The 17,575-nt window shown below is 33.1% G+C and overlaps 1 protein-coding gene across 4 annotated transcripts in view; it reads left to right on the plus strand.

Annotated features, from left to right (window-relative positions):
- The window catches only part of SGCZ (sarcoglycan zeta), a 1,114,856-nt gene extending 1,106,887 nt beyond the window's left edge, over positions 1 to 7,969 (plus strand). For 3 of the 4 annotated variants that reach the window (XM_030812348.1, XM_030812347.1, XM_030812349.1), the window contains exon 7: positions 2,199 to 7,969. In XM_030812348.1, coding sequence (XP_030668208.1) covers positions 2,199 to 2,393 — 195 coding nt within the window. In that variant the 3' untranslated portion in view covers positions 2,394 to 7,969. The remainder of the gene's footprint in view (positions 1 to 2,198) is intronic. The other variant, XM_003256695.2, reaches the window with a different exon arrangement.
- Positions 7,970 to 17,575: the final 9,606 nt, after the last annotated feature.

Genomic DNA, 17,575 nt, shown 5'->3' on the forward strand with positions numbered 1-17,575 from the left:
GTCCCTCCCACAATACATGGGAATTATGGGAGTTACAATTCAAGATGAGGTTTGGGTGGGGACAGAGCCAAACCATGTCAGCTACTTAGTATATCCTTTGGATTAAGAATCCACACACTTTAATGAGTATTAAAAAATATCGTCAAAATGGCCATACTGCCCAAAGCAATTTATAGATTCAATGATATCGCCATCGAGCTACCGTTGACATTTTTCACACAATGGGAAAAAACTACTTTAAATTTCATATGGAACCAAAAAAGAGCCCACATAACCAAGACAATCCTAAGCAAAAAGAAGAAAGCTGGAGGCATCATGCTACCTGATTTCAAACTATAATACAAGGCTACAGTAACCAAAACAGCATGGTACTGGTACCAAAACTGATCTATAGACCAATGGAACAGAACAGAGGCCTCAGCAATAACACTAGGTATCAACAACCATCTGAACTTTCACAAACCTGACAAAAACAAGCAATGGGGAAAGGATTCCCTATTTAATAAATGGTGTTGGGAAAACTGGCTAGCCATATGCAGATAGCTGAACCTGGATCCCTTCCTTACACCTTATACAAAAACTAACTCAAGATGGATTAAAGACTTAAACATAATACCTAAAACCATAAAAACCCTAGAAGAAAACTTAGGCAATACCATTCAGGACATAGGCATGGGCAAAGACTTCATGACTAACACACCAAAAGCAATGGTGACAAATGGGATCTAATTAAACTAAACTGCTTCTGCCCAGCAAAAGAAACTATCATCAGAGTGAATGTGCAACCTACAGAATGGGAGAAGATTTTTGCAATCTATCCATCTGACAAAGGGCTAATATCCAGAACCTACAAAGAAGTTAAACACATTTACAGAAAAAAAGCAAACAACTCCATCAAAAAGTGGGCGAAGAATATGAACAGACACTTCTCAAAAGAAGATATTTATGCAGCCAACAGACACATGAAAAAATGCTTATCATCACTGTCATTAGAGAAATGCAAATCAAAACCACAATGGGATACCATTTCAGGCCAGTTAGAATGCAATCATTCAGAAGTCAGGAAACAACAGATGCTGGGGAGGATGTGGAGAAATACACTGTTGGTGGGAGTGTAAAATTGGTTAAACCATTGTGGAAGACAGTGAGGGGATTTCTCAAGGATCCAGAACTAGAAATACCATTTCACCCAGCCATCCCATTAGTGGGTATATATCCAAAGGATTATAAATCATTCTACTATAAAGACACATGTACACTTAAGTTTATTGTGGCACTCTTCACAATAGGAGGGACTTGGAACCAACCCAAATGTCCATCAACGATAGACTAGATAAAGAAAATGTAACACATATACATATGGAATACTATGCAGCCATAAAAAAGGATGAGTTCATGTCCTTTGCAGGGACATGGATGAAGCTGGAAACCATCATTCTCAGCAAACTAACACAAGAACAGAAAACTAAACACTGCATGTTCTCACTCATAAGTGGGAGGTGAACAACGAGAACACATGGACACAGGGCAGGGAACATCACACACTGGGGCCTGTCAGGGGGTGAGGGGCTAGGGGAGGGATAGCATTAGGAGAAATACCTAATGTAGATGACAGTTTGATGGGTGCAGCAAACCACCGTGGCACGTGTATACCTATGTAACAAACCTGCACATTCTGCACATGTACCCCAGAACTTAAGGTATAAAAAAAAAAGACATAGAACATGATGTAATTGGGAATATATTCCAAAAAAAATAGACCGAGATTTTTTAAAATTAAATGCCCCCTGTTCAGTATTGTGATCTCTATTGATATCCTTATTTCTTTGCATATTCTGTATACCAGGCATGGTTAAGAAATTAAATTGAGAGACTCTGTCAAAATCATTAATTTTCTGTGGTGTTTAAGTAACTGGGTTGGCCCCTTAAGCGCATTGTATGATGTTGCTTTTCAGATTGAGGAGGGCTTTCTGTCAGAATGCACCATCTCCCAAAGGGGAAGAAAGTTGCAGATATTTCGGACTCTACTGTAGGAATGTAATTTGTTTGTTCAACAAAGCATGGCAGCTAAACCACAGAATTGTTTGTTGTGCCGACTTCCTTATTAGACCGTGTTGAGGACGGACGTAGATTACTCAATGCTCTGAGGAATTTGGATTTCTAAAATGAATTATAATGCAATTTCTTTTTTCCCATAGATATTTTTAAATGCAGAGACAATCAAGCTGGGAAATCTACCAACTGGCTCCTTCTCATCTTCTTCACCCAGCTCCTCAAGTTCTCGACAGACAGTGTATGAACTCTGCGTCTGCCCCAATGGCAAACTTTACCTTTCTCCAGCAGGAGTAGGTTCCACCTGTCAGTCCAGTAGCAACATCTGCTTGTGGAGCTGAAGTGACTGATTTCTCCTCACACCAGAATAGCCTTTTGTTCCTGTCCGTCTGCTTCACAGTTCTGCTCGGTTTCCCTTGTGATCAGTCCAGAGCTTCTTCGAATGGTCCACAGAGCAACTTCCAGTGCGAGCAGGGATTCGCCACCACCTTCTCTTGTGATTGATGTACTGTACTGCTCAACACGGAGGGTGTGATTGACACAGCAGTGGAAAAAGCGTCGTCAGCAGGAAAACTGCATCATGACTTTTGCTCAAAAGGGAGAATAACACAGGTGCCTTTGCTACGCGAAGTGAAGCACACAGTTTTAGATTTTTGCAGGACCTGGATATGAACTGCACATATATACATTGCATAAATGAAATTCCCAGTATCCAATGGCAAGATGAAATGGTTAACCCTGTAAGAAAACTTATTCTACATTCTGAAAGCACAATTTTCCATTCATCTTTTTGGATGTAAACTTTTATCCCCGACTTTTAAAATTTTAAAGCATTATGTAATGCTTGCTTTACTAAAATTTAAATTCAATACATGGTTTTTAACAGAACAAAACAAAACAATACAGAATCTCTCCCTGAGTTTTCTTTCTGTTTCTTTAATTTCAATGTGTTGTTACTCTTTGTCTACTCAGTCTAGAATTTTGTACATTAGGTAATTTTGAAAGCACTCAGCAATATATCCTTTACAGAATTAACAAAATGCCATTATAATGTCATTCGTCAGATCTGGATGGCCTTATATAGTATTTACATGGCTACTGCATGTGACGTATTTGCTTTTAACAAAACATCTAATTTATTGCAATATAAGATAGGATGAAGAAGGACAAGTTGATGGTATTAAATCCATAGATCATTTTTTAAAAATTCACATGCTATCCTTTACACCTAGGTTTTAACATTATAATTTTTGTTTGCTCCACTCACTCTACATTTGATTCTAACTGCTAAAATTCAAACATCCTCTAAATAAACAATACTAATGTGATGCATAATACTAAGAATAAATTCACTTTCCATTGGGGTATCATCTTCAGAATTATTCTCCATTTATTTTTTATTGGAGGTTAAGATTTAAAGAAGTTAGAAGTCAACTTAAAATTTCTTGACTAAACAGTAAAAATGGCAAATGCTAATAAATATTGAAAATGTGTTTACTTCACTAGATTCGTATTTTAGGGAATTTAGTCCCATTTCTATTCAGCTGCTAACATATATTTACTTTTATTAGATTGTTAGGCTACCCTGACATCAAAAATTATAGTTCTTTTCATTTTCCAATGCTTTTTATATATGATCTCTTGGTAAACAACTCCAGAATATTGAATATTCATTTATCACAACACCCCTTAACTCAAATTCTTGAAACTTACAGAGTCAAAGAATGTAAAACTGTATTAAGAATTTCCTATTATGGGAAGATGACTTAATTACTATAAGGTAAGTCCTGAATTTTCACATGTCAATCAACTTTTTTCTCCCGCATGCACACTATCAACAGTTGTGTTGAAACTTCTTTTTGGGGATTAACGGCTGTAGAATCTTTGGAGTTCAGGTGTCTACAGCTCAGAGTGAACTGGGAGATTAGAACTTGTTGCAAAAGATGTGGTTAATGAAAGTAGAAATATTGGCGATGCAAGAAGAAAAGTGAAACATTTGACCAGAATTATCTTGTTTGCATAACCTAGCATATGAAATAACTGAAAAAGCTCATTTCCACTGTACTCAGCAGAAGGGTACAAAGGCTAATTTACTTTTATTATTTTTAAAATAAAATGTGACTTATATTTGGGTGTTATTATATAATTAAATCAATATTGAAATAAGAATTATGATATACAATTGCTTACAAAGTTATCTCATAATACAAGAGTTTAATTTATATTAAAATAAGAATTTAATGTAAGAAATCTCACATTGGTCCTTGCAAAATAAACTGTAATACAGGAAATGTTGAGAAATTATGTGTGCTAATCACTATATTAGGGACTTTTAAGGAAAACATTATATAGTAATTTAAGACATATTCAAGTTCTAATCATCCTTTCATTAGAACAATTAGAAACTTTCTAAGTCAAATGGGAATAATTCTTTTGATTAGGAACTGGCCCTGTTTCTAAATCTCAGCTGTCTTCTACTAATCAATTGAGCTGTTTTAGGCAGTTTAAGAATCTCTCCAGGCTTCAGTTTACTCAGCTTCACAGCAAAAGTAAAGTATTGCATGAAATAGTCTCTTGGGGTTTCTTTCTATTCCAACCTGTTCTAATTTCAAGTACAAATATTACAGAAGGCAAAAAAGAAAACTGAAAATTTATATGTCATAAGAGGAGAAAAGATGAAAAAAAAATAGTCAGAAAAAAATATGTAAAAACCAATTCCAGTGAGGGACGGTCACATTTTTAATTCAAATGTATTCTGAGAAGTGTAGACACAATTCAAAAGTAACGTACAAGCCTGAGAGCTTTAGACCGTATCCAGATGATATAGCAAATCTATCTGTTCAGTACAGTAGAAAATATGGTGATAGCGATGGCTTTCCTATTCAACAGCAAATAATTGCTTTAAGTCATTTGACTAGCTGTTTCAGATTTCTGAATCTAAGAGAAGATCCCTGCCTCAGAGAGATCAAGCCTATGGTGAAGGCTTAGAAGAATGGCCCCAAGTGTCGTTTTCCACATTCAGACACAAAAAAAGCCTGTTTTTTTAAATACAGTGGTCCCTTGCTTGCACACTACCCTAACAGATTATGTTTTCCCCGTACCATCTTTATGTTACAGTATGTATAAATATAATGCAGTTTACTTATATGATATAAATTTCATCTTCCCCAAATAACACTGAGAAAATTGAGTCCCTTATAGTGTACTGCATGGATACGACTAAGCTATCTTCTTACCCGTATCTTAATAACTTCATAGTCAGTGTACTCCAGGAAGGAACAAAGGGAAGAAGAAAAACAGGTTGGTAGTATTGCTAGCATTTAAGTTATTTGCCAGGAATTGATAAACTGAGATGTATTTGAATTCAGGTTTGGGGGATCAAAAGGAAAGATGCAAAGAGGACACGTTATTCTTTTCTTTTTCAGAAGATTTCAATTAAAAACTTCAAAAAAAACAGCAAGAACAACAAAAACTTCCAAATTTCCTGCGTCTCTTGTTCAACATTTCCAAAATTTCTATCCGGTACTTATTAGTCATACACACACATACACACACATATATGTCTAAAATATATATATTTTATGGTGAATGATATACTTTATAATTTGGCGCATAATTATTTAAGAGTTTAAGACAATTACACACTTCAAATTTTACTGTAACTTGGGAATCTTAGATTACAGTACTTCAAATCTCAGAAAATGGAGCCAGCAATTCCAGTTCTAGTTCTGCCCCTGGCTAGTCATGTGAACTTACCTACTTAAGACATATATTTAATTACGCTGGTCAGAGCTCACTTAATCTGTGAGAGGGGTTATATCAAACTAGACATTTCCTTTAGTCACATTTTGAAATTTTTCTGATTCATTTAAGGAAGTACTCATAAATCTTAGGTTAAGTAGCCATATCTGAACTAGCATTTGTGATCTCCTTCTGCACCTTAAAAAGCCGCTTATAAATGTTGAAATGCAAACCTTTTTGGCGCGCTACTTCCTATGCTCTTTTTTATACTCCCTTTTATACTCTTCCCATTTGAACATTAAGGTTCCTTTGGAAAACTCATGCATGGTTAACAGGATTCAGTAATATGGTTGACGTTAAAAAGGAAAATAATGCATTTGGATCTTATTCAAAATGACTGTTTAGGAAATTAATAGAAATATTAAGCAAATGTAAACATTCTGTTGATTCATTACCTCCATAAAGCTAAAAAGCAGTGATCTTTTGAAGAGGTGATAATGTGATCACAGAGGTTGATTGCTGAAGTGTTTATAACATTTTATTCCATTCAAAATTCCTACATATTCTATCAAATGACTCAATCGGAGAATGCCTCGTTTTACAAAAATAGCATTTGCTACAATAAAACTCCTAATAAATTATTTCATTGCAAACATGGCATCTCTGTATGAAGCAGCAATAGCCTGGAGAGAGTCTAATGCATATGAGTGTTGTATTTCATAGCAGAGAATGTCAACATAATAATGTTAAATTATTAAAATCATTGAAAGTATTTAATGGCCAAATTTTCTATAAAACCATCAAAGCCAAATTCATGTTTGAGTTTTATATGAGTGAGGTCTTGTCACCTATTTCTTCAAATAGCTGTGGTCTAATAAGGATTGTTCATGTGATCATATTTAAGGACATATGGAGAAATTATTTGCTCTATGTACTGGTGTATATTACAGTAATGAACACTGCAAAGTATCATTATCACAAAGGAAAACTGCATTTGTATTCATTTTAAATAATCATAATCTATAACTTAATTGAACACTGTTATTCATGTTGTTTTATACTGAAATTTATTAGTTGTTTAAATGTCAAAGACCAAAGAATGGGATTTCTATTGTATTTAACTTTAAAACACTGCTGCTCCTACTAATTTATTCAAATGAATAGGGGGGCTTATAATTATAACATGAGGTAGAAAACATCCTTCTTGGATGATTCTGAGTTGTCGAAATTAAGGAATGCTTTTGTTTCAGAAGGGAAACATCATTAGTGTGGTCCACTTTTCTTTTATACATGCATAACAAACTCCTTGGTATTCATAAAACCTACATACAAAGACCGTATCCCAAAATGGGCCCAGGATGGATCTACTCCGCTGAGTTTCAACTTTCACTGCTTGCTGAACATTATTTGGAGAATAAAATTAATTTGAAATACTTGTAGAACCAGAGGGCTATTTTTTAATTGTTAACTGAGGTGGCTCTGCATTTTGAGAAAGCCAATGAAAACCATTAAAGGAAATGAGGTATACAGAACTGTAGTTCTTTTTTGTTTTATTTTTCAGTCTTAATATCTCATTTGTTTGCATATTTATAAACAAAAGCCAAACAGGGTTAAAGATGGGCAAGGACATTCATTAACAATGGAGATATGTAATTTGGAGTTTGAGTGTCTCGTTATTTATACAATTCTTTAAATCAGGTCCACTATTCATTTATTTTGTTTTGTACTTTCATGTAAATGTTTTCTTGTATATATAGATATATGAAAAATGGAACTATTTTCTTACACATACTATGCAACATGTTTGTAAAATTGCAATATTACCAAAATTACAAAAGCTGTGCTTTTGTACTCTATCTTGCTTTATGTAAAATCACTTTTTTCTATTTAAATGGACTGTCTGTCCTATAAACTGTAGATAACATATCTATTCAAAAGTCAGTCTATTGTATCTTTTGTTTAGATGGAACTTAATTGGGGTATATTTTGGGGGAGAGAAAATGCAGCAAAGTTTTGGCAGTTGGAAAACTTTTTTTCTCTGAAATGAGACCTTTTGAAGCATGCAATGAGCTCATATAACATAAGATCTCTCCTGTGATTCTTGTACTTTGTCCTAATTTTGGTGCTACTATGTAACCATGATTAAATGTGATAGTCAAAACAGGATAAAAACTTACATGCTATCATTTCATTTATTTTCTTGAATTTTTAAAAATAGTTCAAAGAAGAGGGGTATGAGTATTACTGAGTAGAGACCTTTTCAATTCTGTATTTTAAAAATCAATTATATTAAGATGTATGTTTTAAAAAATTAAGCTTAATCCATATATTTATACTGGATAAAATACTTCTCTTATGAAAACCTGGACATACTGTCCCTTTTAAATATACGACCAATAAAACTGAAGAATTTTAATGATAAAATCACCACAGTTTATCAAAGAATTAGCTAATAGTTTCTTCATTCTAGAGTCCCTCTGATTTGATTTCTGGGATAGGATCAAAAAAACTACTATGTGCACAAACTTATACCCCTACATATACATGATCATATTACACAGAAAAATACACATATATGCAATGGTGAATATAATACAATATATATACAATAATATAAACACATGCTAATCATTACTTATTTGATGTATTTCTTCATTTCCTTGTTACATTATCTCTTAATCCAGGAGGACTTGAGGCAATGGCATGGACTTTGTTAACTTTTAGCAATATGTCCAGTCCAATATTGTATATAACTTGAAAGTGACATTGTGCCACACTGTTTCCAAAACAAAGACAGAAACAGTATTCACGGGAAACTTTTTCCCCCCAAAGAGTCACTATTAGCCTTTTTTCTTTGCTGTCAAAGCATCTCTACACACCGTTCCAGATATTAGCTACAAACAAAAACAGAGCCATTTACATTCCTCATGAAGACTTCCAAATATTAAATCTAAACAGAACACAAATGAGTGCTTTCAGCTCAGGGAAGCATATCTATTCTATGACTTTATTTAATTTCCAAGAAAGTTTTGGATGGTTCAGATATGTGTGCAACCAAATACTTGAATACTTGTTTCCAGCACATTCTTAGGCCACTTACCAACCATACTAATGCCTGAATTTGGTAATCTCTTTTCTCTTAATAGTGGGGCAAATAAGGAAAAAGCAGTTTTTCTACACCCACACTCAACACTGATCAGATGTGTAGTTTTTCCCCACAATAACCAATACTCCCATGCCAGCTGCACGTCCTACTGTTTAATTCCATTTCAATGCCAACTGAAATTAGCACTGATGCCATAGGTTAAGGGCTAATTCCCACAGATTTCTCCCTTTTTCAGACCCCAGTCACAAGTAATAGGACCCCAGGTTACCCACAATCTCTGTCTGAATGGGGTACAAATCCCATGACCCCTTCTTGGATTTGATAATTTGCTAGACTGGCTCACAGAACTGAGGAAAACGTTTATTTCCTACTGCCAATTTATTACAAAGAGTATTTTGAAGGACACAAACGAACAGCCAGATGAAAAGGCACGTAAGCTAAGGTTTAAAAGGGTCCAGAGGGCAGGGAGTTGGGGCTTGTCACTCTCACAGCACATGGATGTGTTCATCAACCCAGAAGCTCTGAACCTCATAGATTTGGAATTTTTATGGAGGCTTCATCACATAGGAATGATTAATTATATACTCCAATCGTCCCACCCCCACCTCCTGCTACAAATTGGAAAGTGAGGCTGTCAGTCCCAAGCTTCTAGTCATGGCTTGGTCTTCCTGGTGAGCAGCTTCCTTCCAGGATCCCACAAAGAGGCATCTCATTTGAACAAAAGACACTACTATCACTCAGGAAACTACCAAGGTCTTAGGAATTCTGTGTCAGGAACTGGCTTAAAGACCGAATATGAAAACAAAAAGTTCTCCTAGGATCCCTACTTACAGGGATTTCAGGTGCTCTGTGTTAAGAACCAGGGACAGGGACCGATATATACGTTCTTATTATTTCACAGGGGACTATGGAGAATGGAGGTTGGGAATAGGTATTTAGCCAGGTAATTCAGTGCAATATTATACTGATGTTTTCATCAACTGGTGTATCACTAAAATAATATCACCATGATTGCTGTATCACTAAAATAAGTGATCCAGAAAACAGCACCTGTGTGAATTTTAAATGTTCCGGTTACTTCTTCTAATTACCAGGTAGAAGCTTACCCTCTTTGGGGAGGTCACATGACAAAATTTGAAGCGAAGGTATTGTTTTACATTTCTCTGTCCCTCTTAGTCAGAATTATTACTTGCCATGAAAGCACATTTTATGGTAATGGAGAAACCTTCATTTTATAGTACTCACTAATACTTTTTTTTAGTTAACGTATTCAAACATATTCAGCTAATAAAAATTGTTCTAACTGAAAAAAGGGATCACTTGATTTATTTAAAATATAAATTGAACCTCTAGTTTTTTCATCACTCAAAGAAATACCATGGATACAAAAAAGAGAAAGACTATGTCAGGAAAAAGGGTTTAAGTGCAGATTATAAATATATACTAAACATTTTCTCAAAAACATGGCCAAATCACTAATTTTTTTAAGTAGTGCATATAAATCATGAAGCTAAAATGAGTAAACTGGCTTGCTCCAAAAATAATGCTTAGTATATTTTATAAGCTACAACTAAATATTACATTAAATTAGTTTTTGCAGGTATTTGTAGTAGATCTAGCCATATTTTCTAAGTTATTAATTTTCTCTCTACAGCTGTTTCCAGAAGGATATAAGTTTTCTTACAATATGGAGTAAGACAAAAATATTAAAGGGAAACCATAGAGGAGACAGAAATAACAAAAAGGATAAACAAAATGACTAGTTAGTGTGTTGAATATTACATGTATATTTAAGTTTCTTGTAGGCCAAAGATTTAAGGGGAAATGGTATAGATATGTCATTCTCAACATTTGAGAACATATACACCATTTATTCATAACATATAAAATGTTTCCTTATGTTAAATCTAAAAGACATTATGGTCGAAGTATTTATTCAAGGATGAATAAAGAAAACATGATGTGTTAATTTTATTAAAATTTTAACATTATTAAAATTAATTTTATTGAAACTATTAGATTTATTAATAATTGTGTGGCTTTTATCTATTTACTTAACAGTTACAGAAGATATGGGATTGCTCAGAGCACTGCAAAGCATGAAAACCTCAACTGATTCATAATTATGAATCCTTAAAATATGCATAAAATACCAAGATGTGTAGAATGTCGAACAAAAATAGAATGGATACAAAGCATTTGTGAACTAGCCAGATATTTTTCCAAAGAGGCATTTAGTTTCTCTTGTTATACAATTTTGTGTGTATTATATAATAGTGTCTATAGATGAGTTGATCTGCAATGTAAGAGAGTAACAATTTTAAAAGTATTGTAGATAAAAAGTCTTGGTTAAACTCTATTTAAATTTTAAGAACATGATAAACCCAGTACTTTCCTACTATTTACAACTTGCTACAAGATTCTGAATTCACTGGGCACCACAACTAAAGCCTTTGAGACATCATAAGGAAAGTCACCTATTAGCTTTCAAAATTAATTAAGGAAATATAAAGCCAAAGAAAGACATAGCCAAAATTTGAGAAATACATAATACTTTGTTTCATTGGATCAACTGAATTACTAAATTAGATTTTATAGATCATCTTGAATTTATAGTTGATTTAATGACATTCCACTAAGTTTTGAATGCACAGCACAGAATATGAAGTGAATATTTAAAAGTAAGCTGAAAGTCTTGAAAAACAAATTTAATAAGTTATTACCTCAAAGCAAAAGTCTAACAGAGAAAAATTCATAAATTGAAAACTTCGAATTAAAAAATTAAAAGAATAAATATACGTTTCCTTTTACATTTCATCTTTTGAAGTCTGTATTTATTTTGTAATGACCTGTTATTTATCTTGAAGAAATAAAAATCCATAAGTAAAATGAACTTGATTTTTTCAAAAGGAGTATCAGTAAATTTGAAGTAAAAAAATCAGATTTTAATTCCTGTGTTTCATTTTAGATATCATTCAATAATCTATATACACCTAATCTAAGTGAGAAGTTTAGACAAGATGTGATTGTACATGGATTTCACTTGACATGCTAATTCTGATCAGTTGAAAAGGGCTATCAAAAAGGGACCCTGGATATTGAGAATGGTTTAGGAATAAGTTTAAGCTCTCCAGGAAAGTGGCATGATCATTTCTAATGTCAAAGTTCTGGAATGATTGATTAACTGTAGCACATCTGTTCTATTTTTGCAGTCAGATGATCTCAAGTCTTTCAACTCAACACTGGGCCTGTTTCCTGATGGTAAAATAAGGGGATTGAATGCCAAATATTTTTTAGATGCATCAATGTTACTTTAGTATCCTTTACAGTTTTAATGTATTTTAATACTGTGCTATCTTTTTTTTACTCTAATATAGAAGTATAATACATGGAGCTATGTACTGAAATGAAAGGAATAAGGAAGTTGGCAACTGAGGTGGCACGTTGTCAAGCATTTGACAAATTATGGTCCATTATGTAATTCAAAGTACCCAATGGAATTATCTGGGTTATGGAAGTTATCTGAGTTCTGGATAACAACCCTACTTGGTAGTATGCTGTTCAAAGATAAAAGTAAATGAACTAACATGAATTAAGCATATATTGTTTATTGTATAATGAATTAAGATAATTCGTTACTTTTAAAATTATAATCTCAATAATTTTTGGATTAAGTTCAACTAATCCAAGTTTTATGGAAAAGAAAGCTGTGTTTCAGAGAAATTAATCTATTACTTTTTTAATATTTTAGTTCATTCATTTGCTCATGTATTTAATAAATAGTAACAAGCACCTCCATAGATCACATATTATTCATTCATTTGCTCATGTATTTAATAAATAGTAACAAGCACCTCCATAGATCACATATTATTCTAGGTGCTGCTGAACAACCTGGTCAATCAAACAAGGATAGGCAAGGCCAAACTCTCCTGGAGCTTTTGGGCAGTGGGAGAAATGGAGACCAAAAATAACATAAAAATAAATAAACAACATAATGTCATGATGTAGAAAATTCTATAAAGAAACTAAGCAATGGCATGGTCACAGGCTGAGTCTCATTTATCATGACAAGTGTGTTAAAAATAAGAAGTTTATCATTTCTAATTATAAAGGCCTTCTGTAGTAGGATATGCGCCTCCCCGAACATTTGAATACCAGGGTGTCAATTAGGAAAACAGTCAAGAGATGAGTGACTAAGATATTATACTAGACTTCAAATGGATAAAAGAATGCTATAACTAGAGAAACAAAAAGCAAGAATAAACTTTTACTGTAATTTTTAAATCTACAGTTGCATTCTCAATCATGAACTGATACTACATTTTCAATGCTTCACATGTAAGATACTATCTCATGATATTGGACAAATTCTATTTTAACACAGACCATCATTCCTGTTGATTTTACCTACTGGTGGCATGAGGAAAACTAGGCTAGTTTGAGGGTGAGGATGACCCAGTACTAAGCATCTCCTTTTACTTTTTTTTATTTTGGAATGCCCACTCGCTCCAAAAATCTCAAAAGGGGACTCTAGTGATGGGAAATGTCAACCTTGATGTCCTGAGTAATATGAATGCGTGCCCATTGTGTAATCACATTCTACTGGGGGCCATATTGCATCTGGATTCTGTTTTTAGAAAATGCTTGAAACTCTCAGTATGGCTCATTTCATGTCTAAAGATTTACTTTGAAGGTTCTTTTTCTCCTCATGTGAGGTGTGGTAGAATGAGTTAAATATAAAATTAACCTGAGTATTATCACAAAATATATGCCAAGCTAACACAGTTTTGTGCACTCTTGCTCTCTCGCTGTCTCTCTCTCTCTCTCCCTCCCTCCCTCCCTCCCTCGGACAAATCTGTTGAGTCAGATATTCCCACATCATTGTGGAATATCTTATTTGTAGTCTTCCTTATGGTTTGGCACGATTCTTTCTATCCCTGAAATGTTATAATGATTAAGTGATAAATTATTAGTACTGTGAATTACTGTGAAGGCATTTAAAAATATTTATCAATAAACACATTAAATTATGAACCTGAATTATGGCTAAAAAACCCTAAAAGGAGGTGGAATCATACAAATAAGACAGAAATAGGGTAAATTATTCTTTTAAAATGGGGTATCCTAATGTTTTACACTATTTAGGGTACCTCGGCGTATAGTTTGATAAATCTTCATGGCCAACCATATTGATTAGCCTAAAAACACTGTAGCATTTAGAAGCCGAAATATTCAACTTTGAAACTATCAATATGTTATACATAGAAGTCTGGATCAGATAACTTTTCAAGTAGGAAATTTCAGATTTTATATTTTATAGTATACAGGCCAGGTCATTTTCCTGAATCCAACTTGTGACTGAGTTCATGGTTATCTCATCATAGGCACCATGGAAGATGAATGGTAAGAAGTAATTAGAACAATTAAAGCACAGAAAAACAATGGAAACAGACATCCAGTATCCAGTATTAGCAACTTAAAAGAAACTGCCTTTTGCATTACATTAACTCTGTGGTTTCCAAAGCTGAATCAGTTCAGTTTGGTGCTACACCTATTATCAGTGGTGACACTAAAATAGATCCCAAGCCTCTGCAGTATGAGACTTACCCATTAACTGCCCACACTGGTTTAAAAAAAAAAAAATGACATACCTTATTTTTGCCACCCCCTAAAAAGCTACAAGCAAATGAATACAAATTTCATCTGGACTTCTAAAAAAAATACACATTCTTCTAAGAAATAGTATTTAAGTGTTGTTTAATAATTTGCTTTAACTAAGGTAAAGTTACTTTGTTAATTCTGGGCCAAGAGAGTGGCCTGCCCAAATTCAGATCATAATCACAAGGGTTAAAAAAATACTTACTATATTGAAGACCAGTGAGAAGAAAAGTAATTGAACTTAATCTGCTTGAACTTTATCTTTCTCATTGTTTTTGTTTTGTTATTTATAATCAAAATTTTAATCCACATTCAGCAAATGTTTACATACAATTCTGCTCTATTTCTTTGTCTCCTATTAGTTGAAGTAATATTGATTTAGTTGGGTTAATTCGATAATGTGATAAATGCAAAAACTGTTAACTTTAAAAGACTACATGCAAAAAAGGTTAGATCAATGTTTGAACTTGATAGCTATTTTTTAAACATGTATAGTTCTTTTTTACATAATTTATTCATATATTCTGAAATTCAAATGCTATGAGAAAATGTAAAAAATGGTATTTTATCTGCAACACTGTGTTAAGTTCCTCTGCTATAATGGAGAAATATATTTAACATATGTGTGTAAAGGCAAAATTTATTTTAATTGTCAGAACATGGTTTTCTTTTTGTCCTGCAATGACACTAGGTTCTGTAATGATGTGCAAATGATAATCCAAGGAAATTCCAAATGTTTACTTGCCTTAGAACAGTGGTCAGTCTTTGATATATATAAGTGTATATAATTATATATATTTTGAAAATTAAAGGAAATGGATAAGCAAAAAGTAGTCAAAAATTAAAGGCAATTATTCTCATAAAAATGCAGAATTTATGTTTAACTCAAAGCCATTATTTGCAAATATGGTCCCCTCCATGATGGCTTTAACAATTGAAATATATATATGTAATACACAAATAATAGGCAGATGCTATCCTTCAAGTGAAACAATTCTTGCCAGACTCGCTTCTCAGTCCATGATTTGTAGATTAGTCTTTTTTCATGATCTTAGAAAAGAAAACTTATCTCAAAGATCAACAAACAGAAGGTCAATTACTTGGCTGAAAATATCAATTGTTCATTGAATAAGTTGGCATCTTTCTGAATCTTATTTTCTGGATGTGTGTTTCAGCTAATAATAATCTGGTACCTGAAAGTTTACCTTTAATCGTTTTAACCTCTCTTCAAATAGATTTCTCAACTAAGTTAAGATGTAATTCGGATACTTTACTCAGGAAGTCAAAATAGACTATTTTAAGAAAATCGTCTTAAGCTAAAACACCCAAATTTCCCACTTCCAAAAACTAACAATTGTAACAAAATTAGATTGCTTTCTAAGAGAAAAGGTTAACTTTTCTTAACGTAAAATAGGCAACAGGAGAAATTTTAAGTAGAATTTCTTTAGTAATTTCATTTCTATAGAAAATTTAATTAGTTGCATCTAAATTTCATTCTACGCTAATAAAAATATGCTCTATTTTTATCTGAAAATTACAGGACTCAAATGAACTCAAGGCCACTCACAGAATTACTTTATAATTACTTGAGATGTATAGGGAACTCTGTATAATTATATTTACCCTAACTTTACATAATCTGACACACACCCTTACTTTGTTTGGGTAAATGTTAATTCTTTCCACAGACCAATAAAGTCGATGATTTTTGATGAGGATAAGCCTAATTTTCTGAAAAAAATCATTGCCTAGTTTGAGTGCACTAAAATCTTACCTTATATTTTTTCTTGTTTTTCCCCTTTGTTAAACCTCCTGTTTCAAAACCTTGCATTTTTTGAAACAATGTTAAATTTTTAATATTTCCATATATTAAAATGCATTTTGTGCTTTTTAAAAATTAAAGATTTTTTATCTAAATAAAAAATTTAAGAATTGCCATATATTTCACGTAACAGAAAAAAAAATTTTGACCACATAACTGCACTTACTGGGACAGTATAATTTATGTGAGTTTAGTTAATGTCACTATATGATTTTAATATGTATAAGCATACCTTTCAAAAATATTGCACATTTTAATTTTAAATATTACTTTAGTTAAATTATTGTAATAACATGTTTACATTAGCATAGAGTTTCTACATACTGTATTATATCCTCCTAGAAACATATTTATATTGGAAATATTCAAAAAATATACATATGTAATACACTGTAAAATTTTTAAATGTACATTATATTGACTTTTCAAGTTAATGTAAATAAAAATATAAAATGCACAAACTGCAGTCGAATATGATATATCTGTCTCTCATATTAAATAGAAAATTGTTACTATTCTATCTGGGCACGGTGGCTCACGCCTGTAATCCCAGCACTTTGGGAGGCCAAGGCGGGCGTATCATGAGGTCAGGAGATCGAGACCATCCTGGCTAACATGGTGAAACCCCCTCTCTACTAAAAATAGAAAAAAATTAGCCGGGCTGGTGGCAAGGGCCTGTAGTCCCAGCTTCTCGGGAGGCTGAGGCAGGAGAATGGCGTGAACTCAGGAGGCGGAGCTTGCAGTGAGCGGAGATCTCGCCACTGCACTCCAGCCTGGACGACAGAGCGAGACTCCAAGTCAAAAAAAAAAAAAAAGTAAGTTGTTACTATTCTAATGGCATTATTTATCTTACAAGAAAGTTATTTGGGAAAATAATGTTAAATAAATTATAAAGAATCGAAATATCTAACCAAGTGAATACAAAACTGAAATAGTCACTTAGAATGCAAACCAATTCTTTAGTTTTTTAAATTATGACAGTATTTTTTTGTTTTCATAACTGAGAATGTTCTGCAAACACATACTACCTTCAATAAATTTTTTATGAGAACCATCATGCAGAAGAAGGCAGTATTCATCTCTAATCAGACTGGGATATAAATCTCTTAGTCTAGATTCATGTTACATTGTATCAGGGTTTCCAAATATATGTTTCATTGAACACTTAGTTCCACAAAATATCAGCAAGAATT

The sequence above is a fragment of the Nomascus leucogenys genome, chromosome 4 (genome assembly GCF_006542625.1).
Source record: "Nomascus leucogenys isolate Asia chromosome 4, Asia_NLE_v1, whole genome shotgun sequence".
In the NCBI taxonomy this organism is placed as follows: domain Eukaryota; kingdom Metazoa; phylum Chordata; class Mammalia; order Primates; family Hylobatidae; genus Nomascus; species Nomascus leucogenys.